At 50.5% G+C, this 21,680-nt stretch overlaps 2 protein-coding genes, 1 long non-coding RNA gene and 1 pseudogene across 3 annotated transcripts; 1 reads left to right on the top strand and 3 right to left on the bottom strand.

Annotated features, from left to right (window-relative positions):
* Positions 1 to 1,157: 1,157 nt before the first annotated feature.
* LOC139014102 (uncharacterized) lies at positions 1,158 to 11,036 on the bottom strand. The gene is made up of 3 exons (XR_011472189.1): positions 9,657 to 11,036; positions 4,708 to 4,776; positions 1,158 to 4,594 (listed from the first exon to the last, which is right to left on the bottom strand). It is a non-coding gene; the product is annotated as an uncharacterized lncRNA (long non-coding RNA).
* Positions 8,684 to 11,641, top strand: TNNC2 (troponin C2, fast skeletal type). Its single transcript, XM_070420849.1, has 6 exons — positions 8,684 to 8,792; positions 10,224 to 10,275; positions 10,422 to 10,565; positions 10,661 to 10,775; positions 10,906 to 11,042; positions 11,468 to 11,641. Exons 1-6 carry the CDS (start codon positions 8,790 to 8,792, stop codon positions 11,497 to 11,499), a joined length of 483 nt encoding a protein of 160 aa, XP_070276950.1. The 5' UTR covers positions 8,684 to 8,789; the 3' UTR covers positions 11,500 to 11,641.
* Positions 11,642 to 14,309: 2,668 nt separating this feature from the next.
* LOC139013505 (small ribosomal subunit protein eS1-like) lies at positions 14,310 to 16,938 on the bottom strand (annotated as a pseudogene).
* Positions 16,939 to 17,572: 634 nt separating this feature from the next.
* Positions 17,573 to 21,075, bottom strand: UBE2C (ubiquitin conjugating enzyme E2 C). The gene is made up of 6 exons (XM_070421600.1): positions 20,915 to 21,075; positions 20,450 to 20,477; positions 19,647 to 19,733; positions 18,839 to 19,043; positions 18,452 to 18,511; positions 17,573 to 17,821 (listed from the first exon to the last, which is right to left on the bottom strand). The coding sequence occupies exons 1-6, from the start codon at positions 21,013 to 21,015 to the stop codon at positions 17,763 to 17,765; spliced, it is 540 nt and encodes a 179-aa protein (XP_070277701.1). The 5' UTR covers positions 21,016 to 21,075; the 3' UTR covers positions 17,573 to 17,762.
* Between the last annotated feature and the right edge of the window lie 605 nt (positions 21,076 to 21,680).

Below are 21,680 nucleotides of genomic sequence, written 5' to 3' on the forward strand. Positions count from 1 at the left end.
ACCGAGGAGCGGGTGTCAGGGGCCGCCTGTCTGGGCGCGCTCGGCACGGTCGCGGCCGGCCACCCGCAGCTGGCGCTGGGCGTGAGCAGCTCGGCGGCCTGGCTGCCTCGGCGCAAAGGGGAGGCCGCGGGGGTTTCGATCTGAGTCAGGATGAGCCGCGGTCCGCGGGTGGGGTGAAGGCGGGGCAGGAGGCTGGACTTGGGGCGGGGTGGAGTGTTGACACTTTCACTCCCCACTGTCCCTTCTTTCTGGGGCGCAGGCCACTGGGCTGGGAGTCGGGCATTGGGTGTCCATCCATCCCAGGCAGCCTTATTCCCGCTTGACCTGTTCCACTCGGTCTGTTCTGAGCGCTTCTAGGTCTACTGGTGATGGCAGGGGAGGGTGGAGGACTCAGCCAGGAAGGAGGGTCTGACCTCATCATCCATCTCCACCCTGGATCTCTGCCTCCGCCTGGTCCCCCAGCTTCCGGGCCCCTCCAGTGCGTTCAACAGAGGGCCATCAGCATGATCTAGCTAAAATGAGATCTGGCCTGGCCACTCCCCTGTGGAAAGGACTTCAAGGCTCCCCATTGCTTCTAGAATCAAATCCAAATCCCTTCCTCTCCCTCCGTCCCTTGCTTCCCACAGCTGCCTTTTTCCGCGTGGGCTCCAGCCATCCTGGGCAATTTCTCATTCCTGCTATGGACAGTGGGGGTGTACTTCCAAGCCTTTGGGCCTTTGCACATGATGTTTTCCTTTCTTGGAATGCCCTTCCTCCTCTAATAAGTCTGGCAAATTCTTCAGCCCAGTTCAGATATCATCTCCAAGATACCAAGACCCAGCTCAGACACCATCCTCCCTTCCTTTGATGCCTGCCCTCATTGGCTGTGAGCTAGCTTCCATAGTTCTCTGTACACAACCCAATTATAGCAGGCACCAGGTCACAGCTAATCAAGTGCAGTGGTAGCTTAGCTTTCGTCAGGTGACCTGCGTTTGAATCCCCACTGCTGGAGACAAATTAAACCACTCTGCTTCAGTTTCCTAACCTGTAAAATGGGGATAATGATGGTACTTACCTCTCAGGGTTGTGAGAACGAGTTAATGTGTGCAAAGTGCTGGCACATAGTTTCAGCGTTTAATAAATAGTATTATTAATATCATTATCATCATTCTTTTTTTTGAGAGAGAGAGTTTTTTTAAAAAATGAGTTTATTTGAGCCAAACTGATGACAATTGCCAGGAAGCAAGATCTCAAATGCTCTGGCTCATCATTTTTGAAACATTGAACTCCACTGCTCCTCATTGCTACAGCCCTTCCTCTCCAACTTCTTTGTGTTCTCACCTCCCGTTCATGTTTCCCAGTTATTATTCCACTCAGGGTCAGTACTGGGGGTTATAATCATCACGATTGGTGCCTACTGTATGCAGTGCCCTGTGCCTTGCAGGCCTTGTCTCATTTATCCACACAACCCCAGAGGCACATGATCTAATTATCTCCATTTTTTTGAATTGATTTTAGAGAGGAATGGAGGAAGAGAAACATTGATTTGTTGTTCTACTTATTTATGTGTTCACTGGTTGAGTATTGTTGTTGTTGAGTCTTTTAAACATATATATATATTTATTTTATTTTTTTTCAGTGAGAGTTAAATAGCAATGCATGTTTTATTTTTTTTAACTGTACTGTGAGTACATAGGTCCTGATTTTACTAGTCTTTATACCTTAAATACATATTATTTAATAGCTGAACAAAGTAAAAAATTCAATTATTGAATTAGCAGAATTTTTTCTTCTTGAGCTTCTACTATGTCTTTACAAAGTGGTATTTGCTCATATGCACATCCAAAAGTTTTAAATACTGTCAATTCTGTAACTTTTTTAGTGTTTCCTATCTAGACATATTCACTACAATATTGCTCTCCACTGTTTTTGGTTTTTTTCAGATAACATTTTTTAAAAATTAAATCTTTATTGTTCAGATTATTACAGTTGTTCCTCTTTTTTTCCCCCCCATATCTCTCCTCCACCCAGTTCCTGCCCCACCCTCTGCCCTTACCTCTCCCACTGTCCTCATCCATAGGTTTACGATTTTTTCCAGTCTCTTCCTGCACTCCCACACCCCACTCCCCCCAAGAATTGTCAGTCCACTCCCTTTCCATGCCCCTGGTTCTATTATATTCACCAGTTTACTCTGATCATCAGATTTTTTATTCACTTGATTTTTAGATTCACTTGTTGATAAATATGTATTTGCTGTTCATAAATGTATCTTTACCTTTTTCTTCTTCCTCTTCTTAAAGAATACCTTTCAGCATTTCATATAATGCTGGTTTGGTGTTGATGAACTCCTTTAGCTTTTTCTTATCTGTGAAGCTCTTTATCTGACCTTCAATTCTGAATGATAGCTTTGCTGGATAAAGTAATCTTGGTTGTAGGTTCTTGCTATTCATCACTTTGAATATTTCTTGCAACTCCCTTCTGGCCTGCATAGTTTCTGTTGAGAAATCAGATGACAGTCATATGGGTACTCCCTTGTAGGTAACTGACTTTTTTTCTCTTGCTGCTTTTAAGATTCTTTGTCTTTTGCCCTTGGCATTTTAATTATGATGTGTCTTGGTGTGGTCCTCTTTGGATTCCTTTTGTTTGGGGTTCTCTGTGCTTCCTGGACTTATAAGTCTATTTCTTTCACCAGGTAGGGGAAGTTTTCTGTCATTATTTCTTCAAATAGGTTTTCAATATCTTGTCTTCTCTCTTCTTCTGGCACCTCTATAATTCGGATGTTGGTACGCTTGAAGTTGTCCCAGAGGCTCCTTACACTATCTTCATATTTTTTTATTCTTTTTTCTTTTTGCTTTTCCGGTTGGGTATTTTTTGTTTCTCTGTATTTCAAATTTTTGACTTGATTCTTGGGATCCTCTTATCTGCTGTTGGATCTCTATATATTATTCTTTATTTCAGTCAGTGTATGCCTAATCTCTAGTTGGTCTTTTTTCATATCCTCCAGGGTCTCACTAAATCAGTGGTTCCCAAACTTATTTGGCCTACCGCCCCCTTTCCAGAAAAAATATTACTCAGCACCCCCTGGAAATTAATTTTTAAAAAATTTTAATAGCAATTAAACAGAAAGACATATGTATTAATGTTTCTACCTCTTTCATAAAATATAGTAAAGAAAGGTGTAAATTAGAAACATTGACGTTTGAAATTATGAAACTATTTATTGAACTCAGAATAGAAAGGTAATACAAAAGAAGTTAAAACAAATGCACCTGTGGCCATCACCGCCCCCCTGGATTGCTGCAGCGCCCACCAGGGGGCGGTAGCGCCCACTTTGGGAATCACTGCACTAAATTTATCAGTGGTTTCCAGAAAATTCTTGAAAAACCTTATAACTGTGGTTTTGAACTCTATATCCAGTTGTTTGCTTTCCTCCATTTCTGTCATTTGTGACCTGTTTCTTTGTCTCCGCATTTTTTATGCTTCCCTGTGTTGGTAGAGTGGCTTTGTGTGCTAGGTGTCCTATAGGGCCCAATGGCTCAGCCTCCCCAATTACCTGAGGTGGACACTCTTGGTGCACCCCTTTGTGGGCTGTGTGCTCAGTCTTGTTGTAGTTAAGCCTTGATTGTTGTAGGTATCACTGGAAGGAATTGACCTCCAGGCCAATTGGCTGTGAGAATCAGCCGTGGTTATGGTGGAAGAACTTCTGTGCTGAAGACACCCTTCTGGGGCAAGACTTGCTTCAGTGGGGCTTTGGTGCTCATTGAGTCTGCCCCCTGAGTGTGTCCCTTATGGATCTGAGGAGTTGTATTCTGGATGGTCCCACTCTGACCACTGGGTACACTGGCTCTTGGATCTAAGGAGGTGCTAATTTAGCCTCTGCCTGAGGCTACCCAGCAGGAGCTACAGAGAGATCTGCAGATTCCTTTTCCTTGTTTGGGGTTTGGAGGTGCCCAGATGAGGCCCAGCTGTGAAGCAATGCAAGCTGCTGTGGGGCCTTGGGCCTTCTTTTGGAAGTTCTGGGTCTGTCTGGCCCAGCTGTAGTTTTTTAGGTAATTTTAGATTGCAAAGGGCCAGGCCATTCATATGCAAAAGCCTCTGTCGCAACCTGGGTGGGTCGGGGTCTCAGGGAATCAACAGGGTGGAGCAAGCAGCTATGGCTGATCCTCAGCCCTGCCCTAAGGGGCCCTGCGTTTCAGTGTCCCTGTAATCATTACAAGCACCTCTGAGGGAAAGCCGCCCTCAAGTTCCGAGTTCTGCCTGCGGCCAGACAGTCCAGTTTCTCCCAGTATGAGTCCTGGGTCCCCAGAGACTTCCCGGACCTGGAGTTCAGAGAAGTCGGGGGCTTGTGACTCCCTCCCGATTCAAAAAGACAGCCGCGTCCTCAGGTGCCAGCCCCTTTCCACCTGCGCTCGTGCCTCTGTACCTCTGCACTTTACTTCCACAGCTCCTCTGGGTCTCAGTGTGCTTTTCTCTTTCCTTCTAGTTGTAGAATTTCCACTCAGCCAGCCTTCCTGTAGTTCTGATGTCCATTTTGTCTTTTCGTTGTATTTTTGAAGTTGTTGTGGGAGGCAGCAATTTCTGGAGTTTACCTATGCCGCCATCTTGGTTTCTCTCCCTATATATATTTTTATTGATTTCAGAGAAAGGAAGGAAGAAGGAGAGAGAAACATCAATGATGAGAGGATCATTGATCGGCCTGCACCAGGGATGTGCCCTGAGGACACTTACCTACTGAGACACATGGGCGGGGCCTTTTTTGTTGTTAATCCTCAACCAGGGATATTTTTTCAATGATTCCTAGAGAGTGGAAATGAAGGGGTGAGAGAGAGAGAAACATCGATGTGAAAGATACTCCTAGATGGGTTGCCTCCCTAAAGAAGCTCGGGGATCAAACCTGCAATCCAAGTACATGCCCTTGACCAGGAATCGAACCCTCGACTCTTTGGGCCTCAGGCTGACACTCTAACCACTGAGCTAAGCCAGCCAGGGTCAGGACTACATCGTTTTTCCTGTGTTCTTTTTCCCAAGCATATGGCCTTTACCATGTAGGCACTCAACTGTATGAAGTGAATAGGAATAATAATAGTCATACTTTTTAAAAAAATTTTTAAAAAATATATTTTATTGATTTTTTACAGAGAGGAAGGGAGAGAGACTGAGTCAGAAACATCGATGAGAGAGAAACATCAATCAGCTGCCTCCCGCACACCCAGCGCTGGGGATGTGCCCGCAACCAAGGCACATGCCCCCGACCGGAATCGAACCTGGGACCCTTCACTCTATCCACTGAGCCAAACCGGTTAGGGCTGTTTTATCTTTTATCCAGAGGACAGCAGCAGGTTGAGAATTTATTGTTGCTGCCTGTCAGAAGGCCCAGATGGCAGGCCCTACCAGGGCCTAAAAGGGCAGATATTGCTAGTCATACTAGGGAACAAATAAAGCCAGGCAGTAGTCCCTATGCATTTCGAATGGCACAGGAGAGGAGTCCAGGGAAACAGATTTGGTGGAAAACACACTCCCTGCCCTCCCCGCGTGCAGAAGAAGCAGGGCTCACATTTCTTGAGGTTCCATTGGGTCATACATCCTATTCTAGGCACATTACAGGAGGTCACATCTCACCTCACAACATCTTGGGGAGGGGGTTGTTTGTTACTGGACAATACTGTTTCATTGTCAAGATGAAGATGCCCAGCCTGTGTGGCTCAGTGGTTGAGAGTTAACCTATGAACCAGGAGGTTTGATTCCGTGGTCAGGGCACATGCCCAGGTTGCGGGTTCCATCCCTGTGTGTGGCATGCAGGAGGAAGCCAATCAATGATTCGCTTCATTAATGTTTCTCTCTCTCTCTCTCTCCCCCCCTTCAGTTCTGAAATCAATAAATATATATATTTTTTAAAAAGATGAAGAGACTGAGGCAAATTGAGTTTCCCCAAGTCCACAGCTAGAAAACAGGGGAGCTGGGATTTAAGGCCAAGTCTGTGTAATTTCAAAGCTCTAAGTAGTCTTCATTCAGCTTACCAGCAGGGTGCTGGGGCAAAAAAGCACAGTTCGTTCATTCATTCAGCACTCATGCATTCGCCAAATGTTGGCTAAATCTTAACTTGTACTTTGGCATATGCCTCCTAGTCTGGATACAAAGCAAAAACCATGGGTTGTTGGGAAGGTCACTCAGAAATCAGGACTAGCACTTTCATTTTCTAGATGGGTGAACGGAAGGGGTTTACCCTGGGTCATACACACAGGGCCAGAACAAGGAGAACTCAGGATGTCCTGTATTCTCCACTATTCTTAGATTCTGTATGAGTGTCTTCCTACCATCTCCGAGAGAAGGTCATCAAATTTCTGCTTGCATATATTCAGTAACAGGAAGCTCATTACCTCCTGAGGTTGCCTGTTCCTGTTGTTGTTCAACCATGACTCTTAAGAACTTCCTCCTTATATTGAACCAGATGCCATTCAGTTCAGTTATCCTTACAATACTTTATTGAACGAGTGCTGGGTGCTGGGGAATGCAATGGTGAACAGGACACCGTCTCTGGTGGAACTCGGAGCAGGTCGTGATTATGTGGCATGCTCAGTGCTATGACTGAGGAGACCCCCCTGGCCTGGGTGTAGGGGAGAAGTGATCCTGGAGCAAGTGATGTTAAAACTGAGAAAGATGATAGGGAAGTAGGTAGATGAAGAAAGGGAAGATGGGAAGTCCTGGAAGAAAAAACCCACCATGTGTAAAGGCCTGGAGGCATGAAGGGTGATGCTTGGAGCTGTACTTGAGTCTGACCAGGGGTAAGTAGGACCTTGCTTGGCTGCACTGAGTTTGGACCTTACCTATTTTCCTGAATAAACGAAAGAGCAAATTAATGAACAAATGACTGCCGAGAGTTCCACACTCTGTTCCAAAGGGATCAACTGGTTCTAATGGTTGTGTCCACATTGGAATCCCCTAGTTGTTGCTGCACCTTGGCCCGCTGCCTGGCTGGGGGAGGCCTTATTTAGCCTGGCCTGGCTCTGCTGGGCTTTCATTAGGAATGTCTATATATAGGGGAAGAGGGCATCCCAGTTGCCACTGTCCATCTGCCTTCCTTGGTATCCAGCCCCCTTTCACTGGCCCCAGAATCTGCACTCGGTTGTCTCACTGCTCTTTCTGTTGACTTAGCCATTCACCATGAGCACTGCCTACCCCCCAACACCCAGCCTGGACCCTGTGGATTCTCAGGCAGGGCTCCCTTGGGACTTAACCTGATCTACCCAGCCCTTCACTCTCCAGACGGCCAGCTAAGCACCTCCAGACTTCTTCACTGAGCTCTGGCAAGGGGCCACCTACCCCATCATCTACTTGGAGAAACTTCCCGGGGCCCCCTTTCTCCCCAAGAATGTCAGTCCCCAAAATCCTTTCCCTGCAGAAGGTAAACTTGAGCCCTAACTGGTTTGGCTCAGTGGACAGAGTGTCAGCCAATGGACTGAAGGGTCCGGGGTTCGATTCTGGTCAAGGGTATGTACCATGGTTTCAGGCTCCATCCCCAGTAGGTGGTGTGTAGGAGGCAGCTGATTGATGTTTCTCTCTCATTGATGTTTCTAGCTCTCTATCCTTTTCCCTTCCTCTCTGTAAAAATCAATAAAATATATATAAAAAGAGAAGGTAAACTTGAGAGAAGAATCTGCTTTCAATGTTGATTTCTCCTCCAAGTGCACACCCTGTTTCCTGGACCCCTACAGACATTTCTCCTTCTGGATAGGTCCCTCAAGGAGTGTCTGTCCCAACATCCCTTCAGTCAAGAGTAATAAGAATCACCAGCCAGCACCGGTTTGGCTCAGTGGATAGAGTGTTGGCCTGCGGACTGAGGGGTTCAGGGTTCGATTCCGGTCAAGGGCATTTGCCTTGGTTGCGGCACATCCCCGGTGGGACCATGTGCAGGAGGCACCTGATGGATGTTTCTCTCTCATTGATGTTTCTAGCTATCTGTCCCTCTCCCTTTCTCTCTGTAAAAAATCAATAAAATGTATTAAAAAAAAAAATCACCAACATGACTCTAGTCCTTAATGATTTACAAAGCTCCCCAATAGTAGTTGCCACCTGATAGGGTGAGTGCTAGATGAGATCATATGATTAAAATGCTTAGCACATGTAAAAAAAAAAAAGAAAAAGAAAAGAAAAAAAATGCTTAGCACAGCCTGTGGGATGTCGGAGACGTTCAATAACTGTCATTTCCCCCTCCTCCTGCCCTCTGCCCCTTACCATGGTTCAAAGACAGGACATTGCCAAGTGCCAATCCTAGGTAACTGGCACAAGCTAGGTGATTTATACCCAGGCTCTCATATGCCACAGTCTCTCTGAGGGAGGCTATGACGATCCCCACCTCACAGATAAGGAAACTGAAGCTCAGGGCGGCACTGGGTTTTGGACTTCAAGGCTGGTGCTCACCCCATCCTACGTGTACCCTCACTTTTCTCTATTCTGATTGTCCTTACCCATCTTGGAGCAAGAGTATTTCTTGAAGGGAGGTCGCTAAGGCAGTGGAGCAGGGCGGGTTCTCACAGGAATCTAGGACGTCAAGGCCTGCCACCTGCTCCGAGGCTTCAATTTCTCTGCAAGGGCCCTTGGCTAAATTAGGTAATGGGCTAGGATACTGGAAGAAGGGGGAGCTCTCTGACCCCAGGATCTTATTGGCTAGGGCATCCATTCCTGGGGAGCAAGGAGGTGGGAGGAGAGGTTGCCCCTATAAATCCCAGGGGCTGGAGCAGGCCAGAACATCTTTGGGTGGTGGAGTGCAGAGGCAGTGGCCTGCAGCAGAGGAGTCCCTGTGAATAGCAACCATGGTAAGGACAAGAAGGGACTTCATCCCTTTGCTTGCTGGAGCGTTTCTGGGCCTCGTTCAGGCCAGATCTGGGTGCTCTGTGGGGCAGTAACTTGGACCTTTGAAGATGGAACATGATGGTTCCTAAAACCCAGGAGGAAGCCTGGGAAGAAAGCCTTGGACTTCTCTCCAAAGGGCAGGGCTGGGATGTGGTAGGCATTGATCCTTAAGGCTTGCCAATTCCCTGCAGATCTTCTGAGACTTCCAGCAATGTTGGCCACAGAACTGTGAGGGGTGTATGTGTCTCAGCTTGTGTCTACCTTAGCTCAGTAGAGATGGAGACCCCCAGGGCCAGAGTGAGTCAACCCGGAAATTGGTGGCCAGGACTTGCTGGAAGCCTGGCCAAGCCCTCCATGGCCAGTGAGAGAAAGGCTCCTCTGGAGATGGGAGCCCTGCAGGGCCTTGAGCCAGCTCAGGTGCAGGAGCCCAAGAGCTCCAAATTGATGAGGAGGGGCAGAGACGACAGACCAGAGTTAGAGGGACCTCAGTCTCCCAGAGAGGGTTTCTGACTTGGAGCCATCACCTTCCTCAGAGATCCCCCTCCCACTGCACTTCAAGGAGTAACTAAACGCTGGAGGCCAGCTGCTGTTGCCCTGGCCAGAAAAAATTATGGCATGGGCAAGGAGGGAAGGAGGGTGGAGGGCAAGGAGGAGGGCCAGCACCCATCGAGGTGAAGAACGTGGATGCTTCTGCCCTTCTCCACCACCAGCTGCAGCCCAAAGCCCCCACCCAAATGCCTTGTTTTCGATGTGATCAGAACCGCCCCCCAAATATTTTCACCCCACAAGGGCCCCATCATGTTCTGCCCCCCATGAATGGCACTTACTTCTGTGACTGCATCATACGGAGGACGCTTAAAATCTTCTCTGCAAGTTCCAGGAGGGGAGGATTGATGTGCCTGAATCTGCTTGGTGGTCCTAGTGCCTGGTGTATGGGCTTGATGCTTAGTAGGTGCTGGATAACCTGGTGCTGCGTTACGGACTTGAGAACATTTATTGAGCACCTATTCAAGTACTAGGCACTGTTAGGAGCTGGGAAAATGGGAACATCTTGCTGGAATGGTGTCCATTTTAAAAGGTCCTTTCACAGCCCTGATTCCATTTCATCCCTGAAAAGCTTTAGAGAAGAGGTGAGGGGATGAGGGGACATTAGGTAACTTGCCCAAGGTGACTGGGGGATTGCTGACTTGACCTCCGCTGACAAGTGAGAAAGCCTTGGGCATAGTCTGTGCCCTCTCTAGCTCTCCAAAATGGCTGGGGCTGTGGGAGCGGCAGGAGGGGGTGGCGGGTTTGGAGCTGTTCTCCTGGAGGACCGAGGGGGCTCCAACAGAGGTGGGGGTCGAGGGGGACCGGGTTAAGGTAAGACTGCACCTCTGACTCTGTGTCTCCTGCAGACGGACCAGCAGGCTGAGGCCCGGTCCTACCTCAGCGAGGAGATGATTGCTGGTGAGTGGGGCCGGGCAGGATGTCCGGCTGTCTGTCTGTCTGTCTGTGGGGGTGATGTGTGCTGGGGCGTTTGGTTCCCCCGGCGGTGGGAGGGTGGTAGATGCGAGGCTGGCTCACTTCAGCCCTCTGCCTCCTTCCCTTCGCAGAGTTCAAGGCCGCCTTTGACATGTTTGACGCCGATGGCGGCGGGGACATCAGTGTCAAGGAGTTGGGCACGGTGATGAGGATGCTGGGCCAAACGCCCACCAAAGAGGAGCTGGACGCCATCATCGAGGAGGTGGACGAGGACGGTGAGCGCGGAGGCCTCGGAGGCAGGGCGCCAGGGTGCTGGGGGGAGGCGAGCACCCCCGGGGGACTCGGGCTCACGCCCCCCTGCGCCCCGCAGGCAGCGGCACCATCGACTTCGAGGAGTTCTTGGTCATGATGGTGCGCCAGATGAAAGAGGACGCGAAGGGCAAGAGCGAGGAGGAGCTGGCCGAGTGCTTCCGCATCTTTGACAGGTGCGCTGGGGTCCTCGTCCGTCCGGCGACAGGACGCGGAGGTTCTTGGGGTGAGGGTCCGGGAGGGGCGCCACGCGGGGGCGGGGCGAGTGCCACCGGCCTTGAGCCCGCCCTGCCGCTCCGCCCCCAGGAACGCCGACGGCTACATCGACGCGGAGGAGCTGACGGAGATCTTCAGGGCCTCAGGGGAGCACGTGACCGAGGAGGAGATCGAGTCCCTGATGAAAGACGGCGACAAGAACAACGACGGCCGCATCGACTTCGATGGTCAGGACCGCGGGAGCGTGGGGGGCGGGGCCGGAGTCGCGCGGGAGCGTGGGGCGGGGCCCAAGCCACGTGAGGGCGTGGGGGCGGGGCCCTAGCCGCGCGGGGTCGTGGGGGCGGGGCCCAAGTCGCGCCGGGACGTGGGGGCGGGGCCCAAGCACGTGGGGGTGTGGGGGCGGGGCCTGCGCCTCTTGGGAACCTCAGGTGCGGGGCGCCGCCCGGGGCAGCCTTGGGGCGGGGCTGGGCGGGGCGGGGCGGAGTCTGACCGCGTTCATCTGGCCGCGGGTAGGGACCGCTGTAGGTTTCGTGCAATTCATCGCTTCCCCCCACAAAGCACCCCCCGCCCCCGGCCTGGCCTGACTCTGCACCCCGGCGCAGGCTCCTTGCCCTGAGGGGACCCCTGACGCCTGTTCCTCCCCCTCCCGCAGAGTTCCTGAAGATGATGGAGGGCGTGCAGTAAGAGGTCGGCCCTCGCTCCGCCGAGACCGCGCGGCCCTCGGACGTAGGTGCTCTCCCCCACCCGGTGTCATCCCCGCCCGAGAGCCGTGGTGCGGCCCCTTCTCGGATCCCCTTCTGGAAGGAATAAAAGCAAACGTTGCAAAGCGCGTGGCCTGAGTGAGGGGAGGACCGAGGAGCGGGTGTCAGGGGCCGCCTGTCTGGGCGCGCTCGGCACGGTCGCGGCCGGCCACCCGCAGCTGGCGCTGGGCGTGAGCAGCTCGGCGGCCTGGCTGCCTCGGCGCAAAGGGGAGGCCGCGGGGGTTTCGATCTGAGTCAGGATGAGCCGCGGTCCGCGGGTGGGGTGAAGGCGGGGCAGGAGGCTGGACTTGGGGCGGGGTGGAGTGTTGACACTTTCACTCCCCACTGTCCCTTCTTTCTGGGGCGCAGGCCACTGGGCTGGGAGTCGGGCATTGGGTGTCCATCCATCCCAGGCAGCCTTATTCCCGCTTGACCTGTTCCACTCGGTCTGTTCTGAGCGCTTCTAGGTCTACTGGTGATGGCAGGGGAGGGTGGAGGACTCAGCCAGGAAGGAGGGTCTGACCTCATCATCCATCTCCACCCTGGATCTCTGCCTCCGCCTGGTCCCCCAGCTTCCGGGCCCCTCCAGTGCGTTCAACAGAGGGCCATCAGCATGATCTAGCTAAAATGAGATCTGGCCTGGCCACTCCCCTGTGGAAAGGACTTCAAAGCTCCCCATTGCTTCTAGAATCAAATCCAAATCCCTTCCTCTCCCTCCGTCCCTTGCTTCCCACAGCTGCCTTTTTCCGCGTGGGCTCCAGCCATCCTGGGCAATTTCTCATTCCTGCTATGGACAGTGGGGGTGTACTTCCAAGCCTTTGGGCCTTTGCACATGATGTTTTCCTTTCTTGGAATGCCCTTCCTCCTCTAATAAGTCTGGCAAATTCTTCAGCCCAGTTCAGATATCATCTCCAAGATACCAAGACCCAGCTCAGACACCATCCTCCCTTCCTTTGATGCCTGCCCTCATTGGCTGTGAGCTAGCTTCCATAGTTCTCTGTACACAACCCAATTATAGCAGGCACCAGGTCACAGCTAATCAAGTGCAGTGGTAGCTTAGCTTTCGTCAGGTGACCTGCGTTTGAATCCCCACTGCTGGAGACAAATTAAACCACTCTGCTTCAGTTTCCTAACCTGTAAAATGGGGATAATGATGGTACTTACCTCTCAGGGTTGTGAGAACGAGTTAATGTGTGCAAAGTGCTGGCACATAGTTTCAGCGTTTAATAAATAGTATTATTAATATCATTATCATCATTCTTTTTTTTTGAGAGAGAGAGTTTTTTTTTTTAAATGAGTTTATTTGAGCCAAACTGATGACAATTGCCAGGAAGCAAGATCTCAAATGCTCTGGCTCATCATTTTTGAAACATTGAACTCCACTGCTCCTCATTGCTACAGCCCTTCCTCTCCAACTTCTTTGTGTTCTCACCTCCCGTTCATTATTCCACTCAGGATCAGTACTGGGGGTTATAATCATCACGATTGGTGCCTACTGTATGCAGTACCCTGTGCCTTGCAGGCCTTGTCTCATTTATCCACATGACCCCAGAGGCACATGATCTAATTATCTACATTTTTTGAATTGATTTTAGAGAGGAAGGAAGGAAGAGAGAGAAACATTGATTTGTTGTTCCACTTATTCATGTGTTCATTGGTTGAGTCTTTATTGTTGTTGTTGAGTTTTTAAAAAAATATATTTTTTTATTGATTTCAGAGAAAGGAAGGAAGAAGGAGAGAGAAACATCAAAGATGAGAGGATCATGATCGGCCTGCACCAGGCATGTTCCCTGAGGACACTCCCCTACTGAGACACAGGGGCGGGGCCTTTTTTGTTGTTAATCCTCAACCAGGGATATTTTTTCATTGATTCCTAGAGAGTGGAAAGGAAGGGGTGAGAGAGAGAGAGAGAGAGAAACATCGATGTGAGAGAGACTCCTAGATTGGTTGCCTCCCGAGAGAAGCTCGGGGATCAAACCTGCAATCCAAGTACATGCCCTTGACCAGGAATCGAACTTGGGACTCTTTGGGCCTCAGGCTGACGCTCTAACCACTGCGCTAAGCCAGCAGGGTCAGGACTGCATTCTTTTCCCTGTGTTCTTATCCCCAAGTATATGGCCTTTATCATGTAGGCACTCAACTGTATGAATTTAATAGGAATAATAATAATAGTCCTACTTTTAAAAAAATTTTTGAAAAATATATTTTATTGTTTTTTTACAGAGAAGAAGGGAGAAAGACAGAGAGTCAGAAACATTGATCATCTGCCTCCCGCACACCCCGCACTGGGGATGTGCCCGAAACCAAGGCACATGCCCCTGAGCGGAATCGAACCTGGACCCTTCAGTCCGCAGGCCGACTCTCCATCCATTGAGCCAAACCGGCTAGGGCAATAGTCATACTTTTTATTAAAAAGTATCACAAATAGGATTTTTTATTTTGTCATAAAAACTCTGGATTCTTTATTTAATTTAATTTAATTAATTTATTTATTTTAAATATATTTTATTGATTTTTTACAGAAAGGAAGGGAGAGAGATAGAGAGTTAGAAACATCGATGAGAGAGAAACATCAATCAGCTGCCTCCTGCACATTTCCCACTGGGGATGTGCCCACAACCCAGTTACATGCCCTTGACGGAATCGAACCCGGGACCTTTGAGTCAGCAGGTTGACGCTCTATCCACTGAGCCAAACCGGTTTCGGCCAGATTCTTTATTTTAAACAGCTTCTTGGACTTGGGGTTCAAATACATCAGCTCACTTCACCATGGAACGGACAAATAGACTGACAAGGCTTGTCTGTCTTTTCCAATACTATCTGGGATCAATTCATTGACCACTTTTTTCAAGTCATTTGTCTGCATGTCTCGGGTCATGATTTCCAGCCAGCATCGTCTGCATTTGGCAGACCTGTTAATGCTGAACTCTTTTTTAAAAAAAATATATATTTTATTGATTTTTTACAGAGAGGAAGGGAGAGGGATAGAGAGTTAGAAACATCGATGAGAGAGAAACATCGACCGGCTGCCTCCTGCACACCCCCTACTGGGGATGTGCACGTAACCTAAGTACATGCCCTTGACCGGAATCGAACCTGGGACCTTTCAGTCCACAGGCCGACGCTCTATCCACTGAGCCAAACCAGTCAGGGCAATGCTGAACTCTTATAAGAGGCTTCCTAATATGACTTTGCATTCTTTAGTAAAACCAATACTGAATAGATGGAGCAAATAACCATCAGTAGTCTTGACATCAACATGGGCTTCAATCATGGTCTGCCATTTTTTGACCATGGAGCACATTTTGTCACAGGTAAGATCCATGCCATGGAAATTAGTTAGGTAGTCTTTGCCCTGCACATCTTCAGTAATTAGCTTGAATTTTTAAAATGCAACTTCATCATTCTGTAGATCAGCTAGGGCCTAGCTGATCAGTGGTCGGCAAACTGCGGCTCTCGAGCCACATGCAGCTTTTTGGCCCCTTGAGTGTGGCTTTTCCTGAGCCTTAGGAGTACCCTAATTAAGTTAATAACAATATACCTACCTATATAATTTAAGTTTAAAAAATTTGGCTCTCAAAAGAAATTTCAGTCGTTGTACTGTTGATATTTGGCTCTGTTGACTCATGAGTTTGCCAACCACTGAGCTAAGCTCACTTCAAAAACATGGACTTTGAGACCATCAGATGTGATTTTGGTTCCTTGAATTCTCCTGACTAGTGTTTTTCCAATATTTCTTATATTGAATATAGCTGGTGTTTCACATCATACCAATCTTCCTTAGAAAATCCATCAGCCATTTTCTTCTTGGCTCCAAACTTCTTGCTGCCTTTTGTAAGGCAGCAAGAACAAGTGTAAGGCACTTGTTCTTGCTCACTGCCATGGTGCTGCTCAAAGAGCCAAAAGGTCAATACACCTGGACTAACTGTACTAGGCTTCTTGTTGCAAGTGTAAACAATCTAAATCAAACTGACTTACACCAAAAAGGGATTTGTTGGTTCATGTAACTGAGATGCCAAGGTATGAGTTGGAGGCTAGAGTCTCAATGTCACCTCTCTCCATCTCTCAGGTCTTTGTCTCTGCTTGGTTTTCTTGCATCTGCAGCTGTCTCCACCAGCAACTCCGGCTGGCTCCCTGCTCTTTTAGCAACCTAATAGGTGAAATAATTTCACTTTCTTCTAGTGATAATTCCAGGGAACACTGATTGGTCCTGAACTACAGTGTAGAGCTGGGTCCTTGTGACTGCTGCAAGGTAAGGCCACGTGACCATCTGGGGGACCTAACACCGTAATCAAGCACCAGATGGGGAGGCTTCCCAAGGCAGGCAAAAAATACGTCCACCTTGCTCAGCTGAATGGCTCATTGGGTTGAGCACCAAAAAGTTGCTGGTTTGATTCCGATCAGGGCGCATACCTGGGTTGGGGTTCAATCCCTGGTTGGGCACATACAGCTGTTTCTCTCTCTCTCTCTTCCTCTTTCTCTCTCAACATGTTCTCAGGTGAGGATCAAAAAATTTTAAAAAATACACACACCTTGGCCAGCATTGACTAAGGACCATCTTAGTACCAGGTTCTGAGCTCCGCTCTTCTCAGACATCCTCTAACTGAGTGATTTACTAGTTGGAGAGCATTAGAATCACCAGGAGAGATTGTTGGGGCCAAGAATTTGTATTTCTAACAAATTCCAGGTGATAACTGTGCTGCCAGGACTCCTGGAGAACACTGCTCTATACTCTGAGCTAGACCACAGCAATGACAGCACTTGGGAACTGATGAGAAATGTAGAAGCTCAGGCCTTACTCCAGACCAACTAAATAAAAATTTGCAATTGGCCCAGCCAGGCGTGGCTCAGTGGTTGAGTGGCGACCCAGGAACCAAGAGGTTACCAGTTGATTCTTGGTCAAAGGCATATGCCCGGGTTGTGGGCTCGATCCCCAGTGGGAGGCGTGCAGGAGGCAGCCAATTGATTCTCTCTCATCATTTGTTTCTATTTCTCCCTCTTCCTTCTTCTCTGAAATCAATAAAAATGTATTTTAAAGAGCTAGGAGCACAATTTTAGAGATAAGGAAACTGAGTGAGGACACCAAGTTCTACCAGATCTGACAACTCTCACACGTGGCTTGGTGGGGTTAGAGGGCAGAAAGGAGGCTGGGATAGCAGGAGTAAGAAAAGGGGTGGGTGAGAGCCAAGAATTTGCATTTCTAACAAATTCCAGGTGATAACTGTGCTGCCAGAAGGGCCCCCCTGTTGTCCTCTCCCCCAGGCCTGCACAAGCAGCTGCAGGCAGAGCTGACCCCAGTTTGGGTAGAGGCCGAGACCTGGGCCATGTTGGAGCACACCTGATGCTGTCTGTCCTCTTGATCTTCTTGCAGGATCTGGGCCATATCCATCACCTCAGCTCCTTCTTCCCTTTGCTGGGTCCTCCTGGCCAGGGATCCATAGGCCAGTGGAAGGATGGCCTGAGGGGCAGGGCCACTGGATAGAGTAGCTGGAGGGGAATGAGCCCCGTTGGAGCATGGGGGCCATCTGTGAGTCAGGAGCTGTCTTGAGTGCTCTGACAGGGAAGGGGCTTTCTGTGGCTGCCTCTCCAGATCCTGGGCTTGCTGTGGGGTGACTTGAGCCTTCTTTTTCAGGGCCAGAGCATCTACTGTCATAAGGTAGGTGGCTGGTCCTCTGCACCCCACCCCCAGACTGGTTCAGCCTCATCTGCAACACATCTAGGACAGCCCCAATAGTCACTAACATTCCTAGTGCATGTCACAACTCCAAAGAAATAGGCATTTTGTGACACCCATTTTATAGACGAGGAAATATATGTAGAGACATAAACTAAGGTCACAAAGGAACAAATACTGGTCACTCCACTGCTTGGCCCTACAGCCTGGACATCCTGAAGGACAAACGCTTCTCCCTGGAGAGAGGAGCAGGGCCATGAGCCCAGATCCTAGGAGCCTGACTCTGCCCCAACTCTAGGGTAATTACAAGGCAGAAACTTGTAAAAAAAGAGAAAGCACCCCCAAAATTCAAAATGTATTTATTTAATATATTCATCACGGGGCTCAACCAGAGACTTAATTTAAAAAACAGACACAAAACAAATATGACACCACAGCTGAAGATAGAGTTCTAAACAGAAATCAAGGCAAGGACAGACCATCCAAGGAAAAAGTAAGAAGACGGCACAAGGAGACAGGCTGGACAGCCCAGGTCAGGGCTCTTGGCTGGAGACCTGCTTTGCGTAGTTTTCCTGTAGGTACTTCTTGAAGGCTGAAGAGAACAGGCAGATCTTGGTGAGTGATGGGGAGAAGGGCAGCAGGGATGCAAAGCGGGTGGAATTTGGGGAGTTCCCAGAACAGATTCTCCCTCTGTTGCCCACCCAGTCAGATCTGCTGGATGGACTCTGCTTCCTGTGACACTGGGGAGGGGACCAGGGGACCTTAGTGATCAAGTAATTTGCACAAAGCTTTGCCTTCTATTTATAAGGCCCCTCAACCTGCCTTGGCCAGGGTCTCAGTGGTTAGAGCATTGGCCTGTGCACCAAAGGGTCTCAGATTCCCAGTCAAGGGCAGGTACCTGGATTGCAGGCTTGACACCCAGCCCGTCAGGAGGCAACCCATCTATGTGTCTCTCTCACATCGATGTTTTTCTGTCTCCCTGTGCCCCCGATCCCTTTTCTGCTCTCTCTGAAAAAAAAAATCCTTAGGTGAGTATTAAAAAAAATTAAAAAAAAAAAAAGTCCCTCAACCCACATTAATTTTCTGATTTTATATCAAGCAGGCAAAGCAGAAACACCAAGGCAGAGGTAGGACCGGCTTCCCAAGTCACCGAGATCCTTTTTGTTTGAGGGAGACTTGCAAGGTTGGGGAGGGGTCACCCAGTGGCGGAGGAAGGACCCACCTGTGGGGTTTTTCCAGAGCTCTGCAGCATGTGTGTTCAACGGGCTGTCGATGTTGGGTTCTGTGGGTGAAGAGAACAAGATCGGTCAAGGGGGTAGACGAGGCTGCCTGGGGGAGTCCTGACAGGTTCCCCGGTTGCAGGGGGAGGAGGGCTAGTCTTAGAAGTCACCTCCTGGCCCTGACCAGTTTGGCTCAGTGGGTAGAGCGTTGGCCTGTGGACTGAAGAGTCCCAGGTTCGATTCCGGTCAAGGGCATGTACCTTGGTTGCGGGCACATCCCCAGTAGGGCGTGTGCAGGAGGCAGCTGATCAATGTTTCTAACTCTCTATCCCTCTCCCTTCCTCTCTGTAAAAAATCAATAAAATATATTTAAAAAAAAAAGTAGTCACCTCCTAGCAGGCTCTGGATGGAGAGCAGGATGGTCCTGACGTCATACAGGGCAGACCACTTGTCCTTTAGGATGTCCAGGCAGATGTTACCCTGGGTGTCTACGTTGGGGTGGTAGCAGGGCGTGAGGAATTTCACCGTGGGCGCGTTGTACGGGTAGCCACTGGGGAACTCTAGGGAGAGCTTATACCTCAAGTCTTCATATACCTGGCATTGGAGGAAGAGGTGGGAGTAAGCTTGCCACCCTGAACCTCATATTCCAGCCCAAGCCCCACATAAAGACCTTGCTAGGACCTTTTAGCTTTTCTAGGACTTGACAGAAGACAAACTCTTATGCTGGTTCTGGTAATTTCTCTCATCTGGTGGGGACATCAGGGATCCTTTGGTCCAAGGGTTGTAAATTGGTGCCCTGAGGGTTACCACAGCTTGCTTTTTAGTCCATTTAGAATATTAGTTGCTAACATGTAAAAATTGGGAGATTTGGGGCAGATTTGAAGTCCTGACTTCTCTTAAATCAGATAAACAGCAACGGGATGCTGCTGTCATGAGACTTGTGCCCTCTCATTGGCCAAAGTCCTCACTTGTCCTCCATTCTTTTCCTTGCTGTCTGGCCCCCTGAGAATCTAAGATGGACAACCTTGCTTTAAAGCCACCTTCTTGCTGTACAGAAGGGGGGACCAGGACCGAAGGCTCAGAGCACAGGGGCGTGCCCCGCAGGCCTAATGGCTGGAAGCAGATCTGGCGCATGATTTCACCTCCCACGGCTCCCCAGACCCAGCATCACACTCCCCCACCCCAAACCACACTCACTGTGCCAGCTGCTCCATGGATGGTCCCCACCCATTTGAAGAGATTGTCTGACTCAGGGAAGGCAGAAATCCCTTTGTCGCCAGACGTCTGGGGAGGAAACACAGAGCTCTCAGGATAACACTTCTGGCACAATGGGCAAACCCCTTAACCCCGTCACATTCTGATCCAAAATAAGGCCCTCAGACCAAAGTGACAGGCTTTCCTGAGCAAGTGCTGAGACTCCTGGGGGCTGAGCATGCCCCCTGGGGAGGAGTGTGGGGGTTACAGTGGTTCAGGGCCAGGCTAGGGAGGGAGGGGTTTTGCAGGGGAGCAGAAGGCTCCCTGCACCCAGCCTTGTTGGTTGCTGGGAATTCCCTTCACCGTGGGACTGAGTGCCAGTTCTACTGTGCAAAGCCTGCTCGGACTAGGGAGCTAGACATACAAGGATCTGAGTGGGATATTCAGGGTCAATGTGGAGAAAGGACACCTAGGATGGAAGCATCTCCAGGAAGGGCGGGTGGAGAGCTGGGCGGGGTGAAAGCTTAGGGCAGGGAAATAGGGCGAGGCCTCCTAGGGCTCCAGGGAACCGATTTTAGAGACAATTTCATTGTGGGGAGATGGGGTTAGGAGTGGGGACCGCTGGGAAAAAGGTGTCGGTGAGGTCTATGAGCCAGTTCCCAGAAGGGAGCAGACTGTACTCATTGTTTTCCCCCTTCACTCCGTGTCTAGCAAAGAGCGTGAGGTGGGGAAGGAGGCCACTGAGGAAGGAGTGCAAAGTGGCAGGTGGACCAACTGGCTGGGCATCCGCGCGGGCGGCCACTCACCATGAGGGTCATCAGCTCCTGCTGTAACCTGCGGACAGAGCGTCTGGAGTCACCCGGGAGCCCGGATGGGCCGGGGCTCAGCGGGTCCATACCCCCCGCCCCCCCCGCGCCCCATCTCTCCGGAGGAGCTGCCAGGATCCCCTCGCTGAGGCGGGACTCCGCTCGGGGCACCCCCCACCCCCCTCCCACCGGAGGCCTGGCGAGCCCCGCTCTCCCCGCTCTCCGGCTCCTCCGGCGCTGTTCTAGCGCTCGGAGCCCCCGCTGCTCCTCCGGCGTCCCTCCCGTGCCCAGACCTCGAAATTCCCACCCTCCTTTGGGAGGGTCTCTAGGGGCGGCCGGAGCTCCTAGCGTGCCCCCCAACTTCCCATATCTCAGTCGTTCCGGGGCGACCGGGTCCCGGAAGCCTGCGCTCTGGGCCCACCGGCCCGGGCGTGCCAGGCCGGGCCTCCCCGCCGCACCGCTCACCTCTTGCCCACCGGGCCCCGGGCGGCGCCCCCGCTGGGCTCGGCTCCTTTACGAGCTGCGGCGACGCTGGCGGCGGCTGGGTCGCGGTTTTGGGAGGCCATCCGGACAGCGCTGACGGCGACGCGAACTCGGAGGACACGACAGTAACTGCAGGGCTGCGGGCCCACCCGCCCGCATTTGAATTGAACGCTCCTGCAGCGCTGGCCAATCAGAGACTCGCTTGGGTTTGATCCAGCCAATGGGGCGCTCCGAGGGCCGTCACGGTGAAACTGCTAGACGCACCCCGCAGCGCACCACTCCCGAGCCGCGGGAATCCTGATTCCGACGGACGATTGGCTGGAGAGGCTGCCATTAAAACGAGTCTGCAGTGGATTGGTGGCTTTTGGAAAACGGCGACCATTAAAGGGCTAAGAAAAGGTCCACGTGGGACGTGCCCCTTTAGGTCAATCGCCGGTTACGGGCCACAACTCCCAGCACTCCCAGCCCGGAACCCTACTGGGGGAAGAGGGGGCCTCTAATCTTGCCTGGTACCCTTCCTGGAACCCGGAACCCCTGCCTCTCTCCCATTATGTCCTGGGCCCATGGCGAGGGGAACAACTTGAGGCTGATGGCAATCTAGCAGTGGACTCCCTATTAGAGAACAGATTCATATGCTGCCTTTCTACATAATATAGTGTTTTAACCTATAAAATGGGGGTAATGAAAGCCACTCTGCATTTTCTTCTGGTCTGTCATGAACCCACCATGGTGCCACCCCTTACATTCT

The sequence above is a fragment of the Myotis yumanensis genome, unplaced genomic scaffold (assembly GCF_028538775.1).
Source record: "Myotis yumanensis isolate MYYU_CA2020_CCGP unplaced genomic scaffold, mMyoYum1.0.hap1 SCAF_7, whole genome shotgun sequence".
Taxonomy (NCBI): Eukaryota; Metazoa; Chordata; class Mammalia; order Chiroptera; family Vespertilionidae; genus Myotis; species Myotis yumanensis.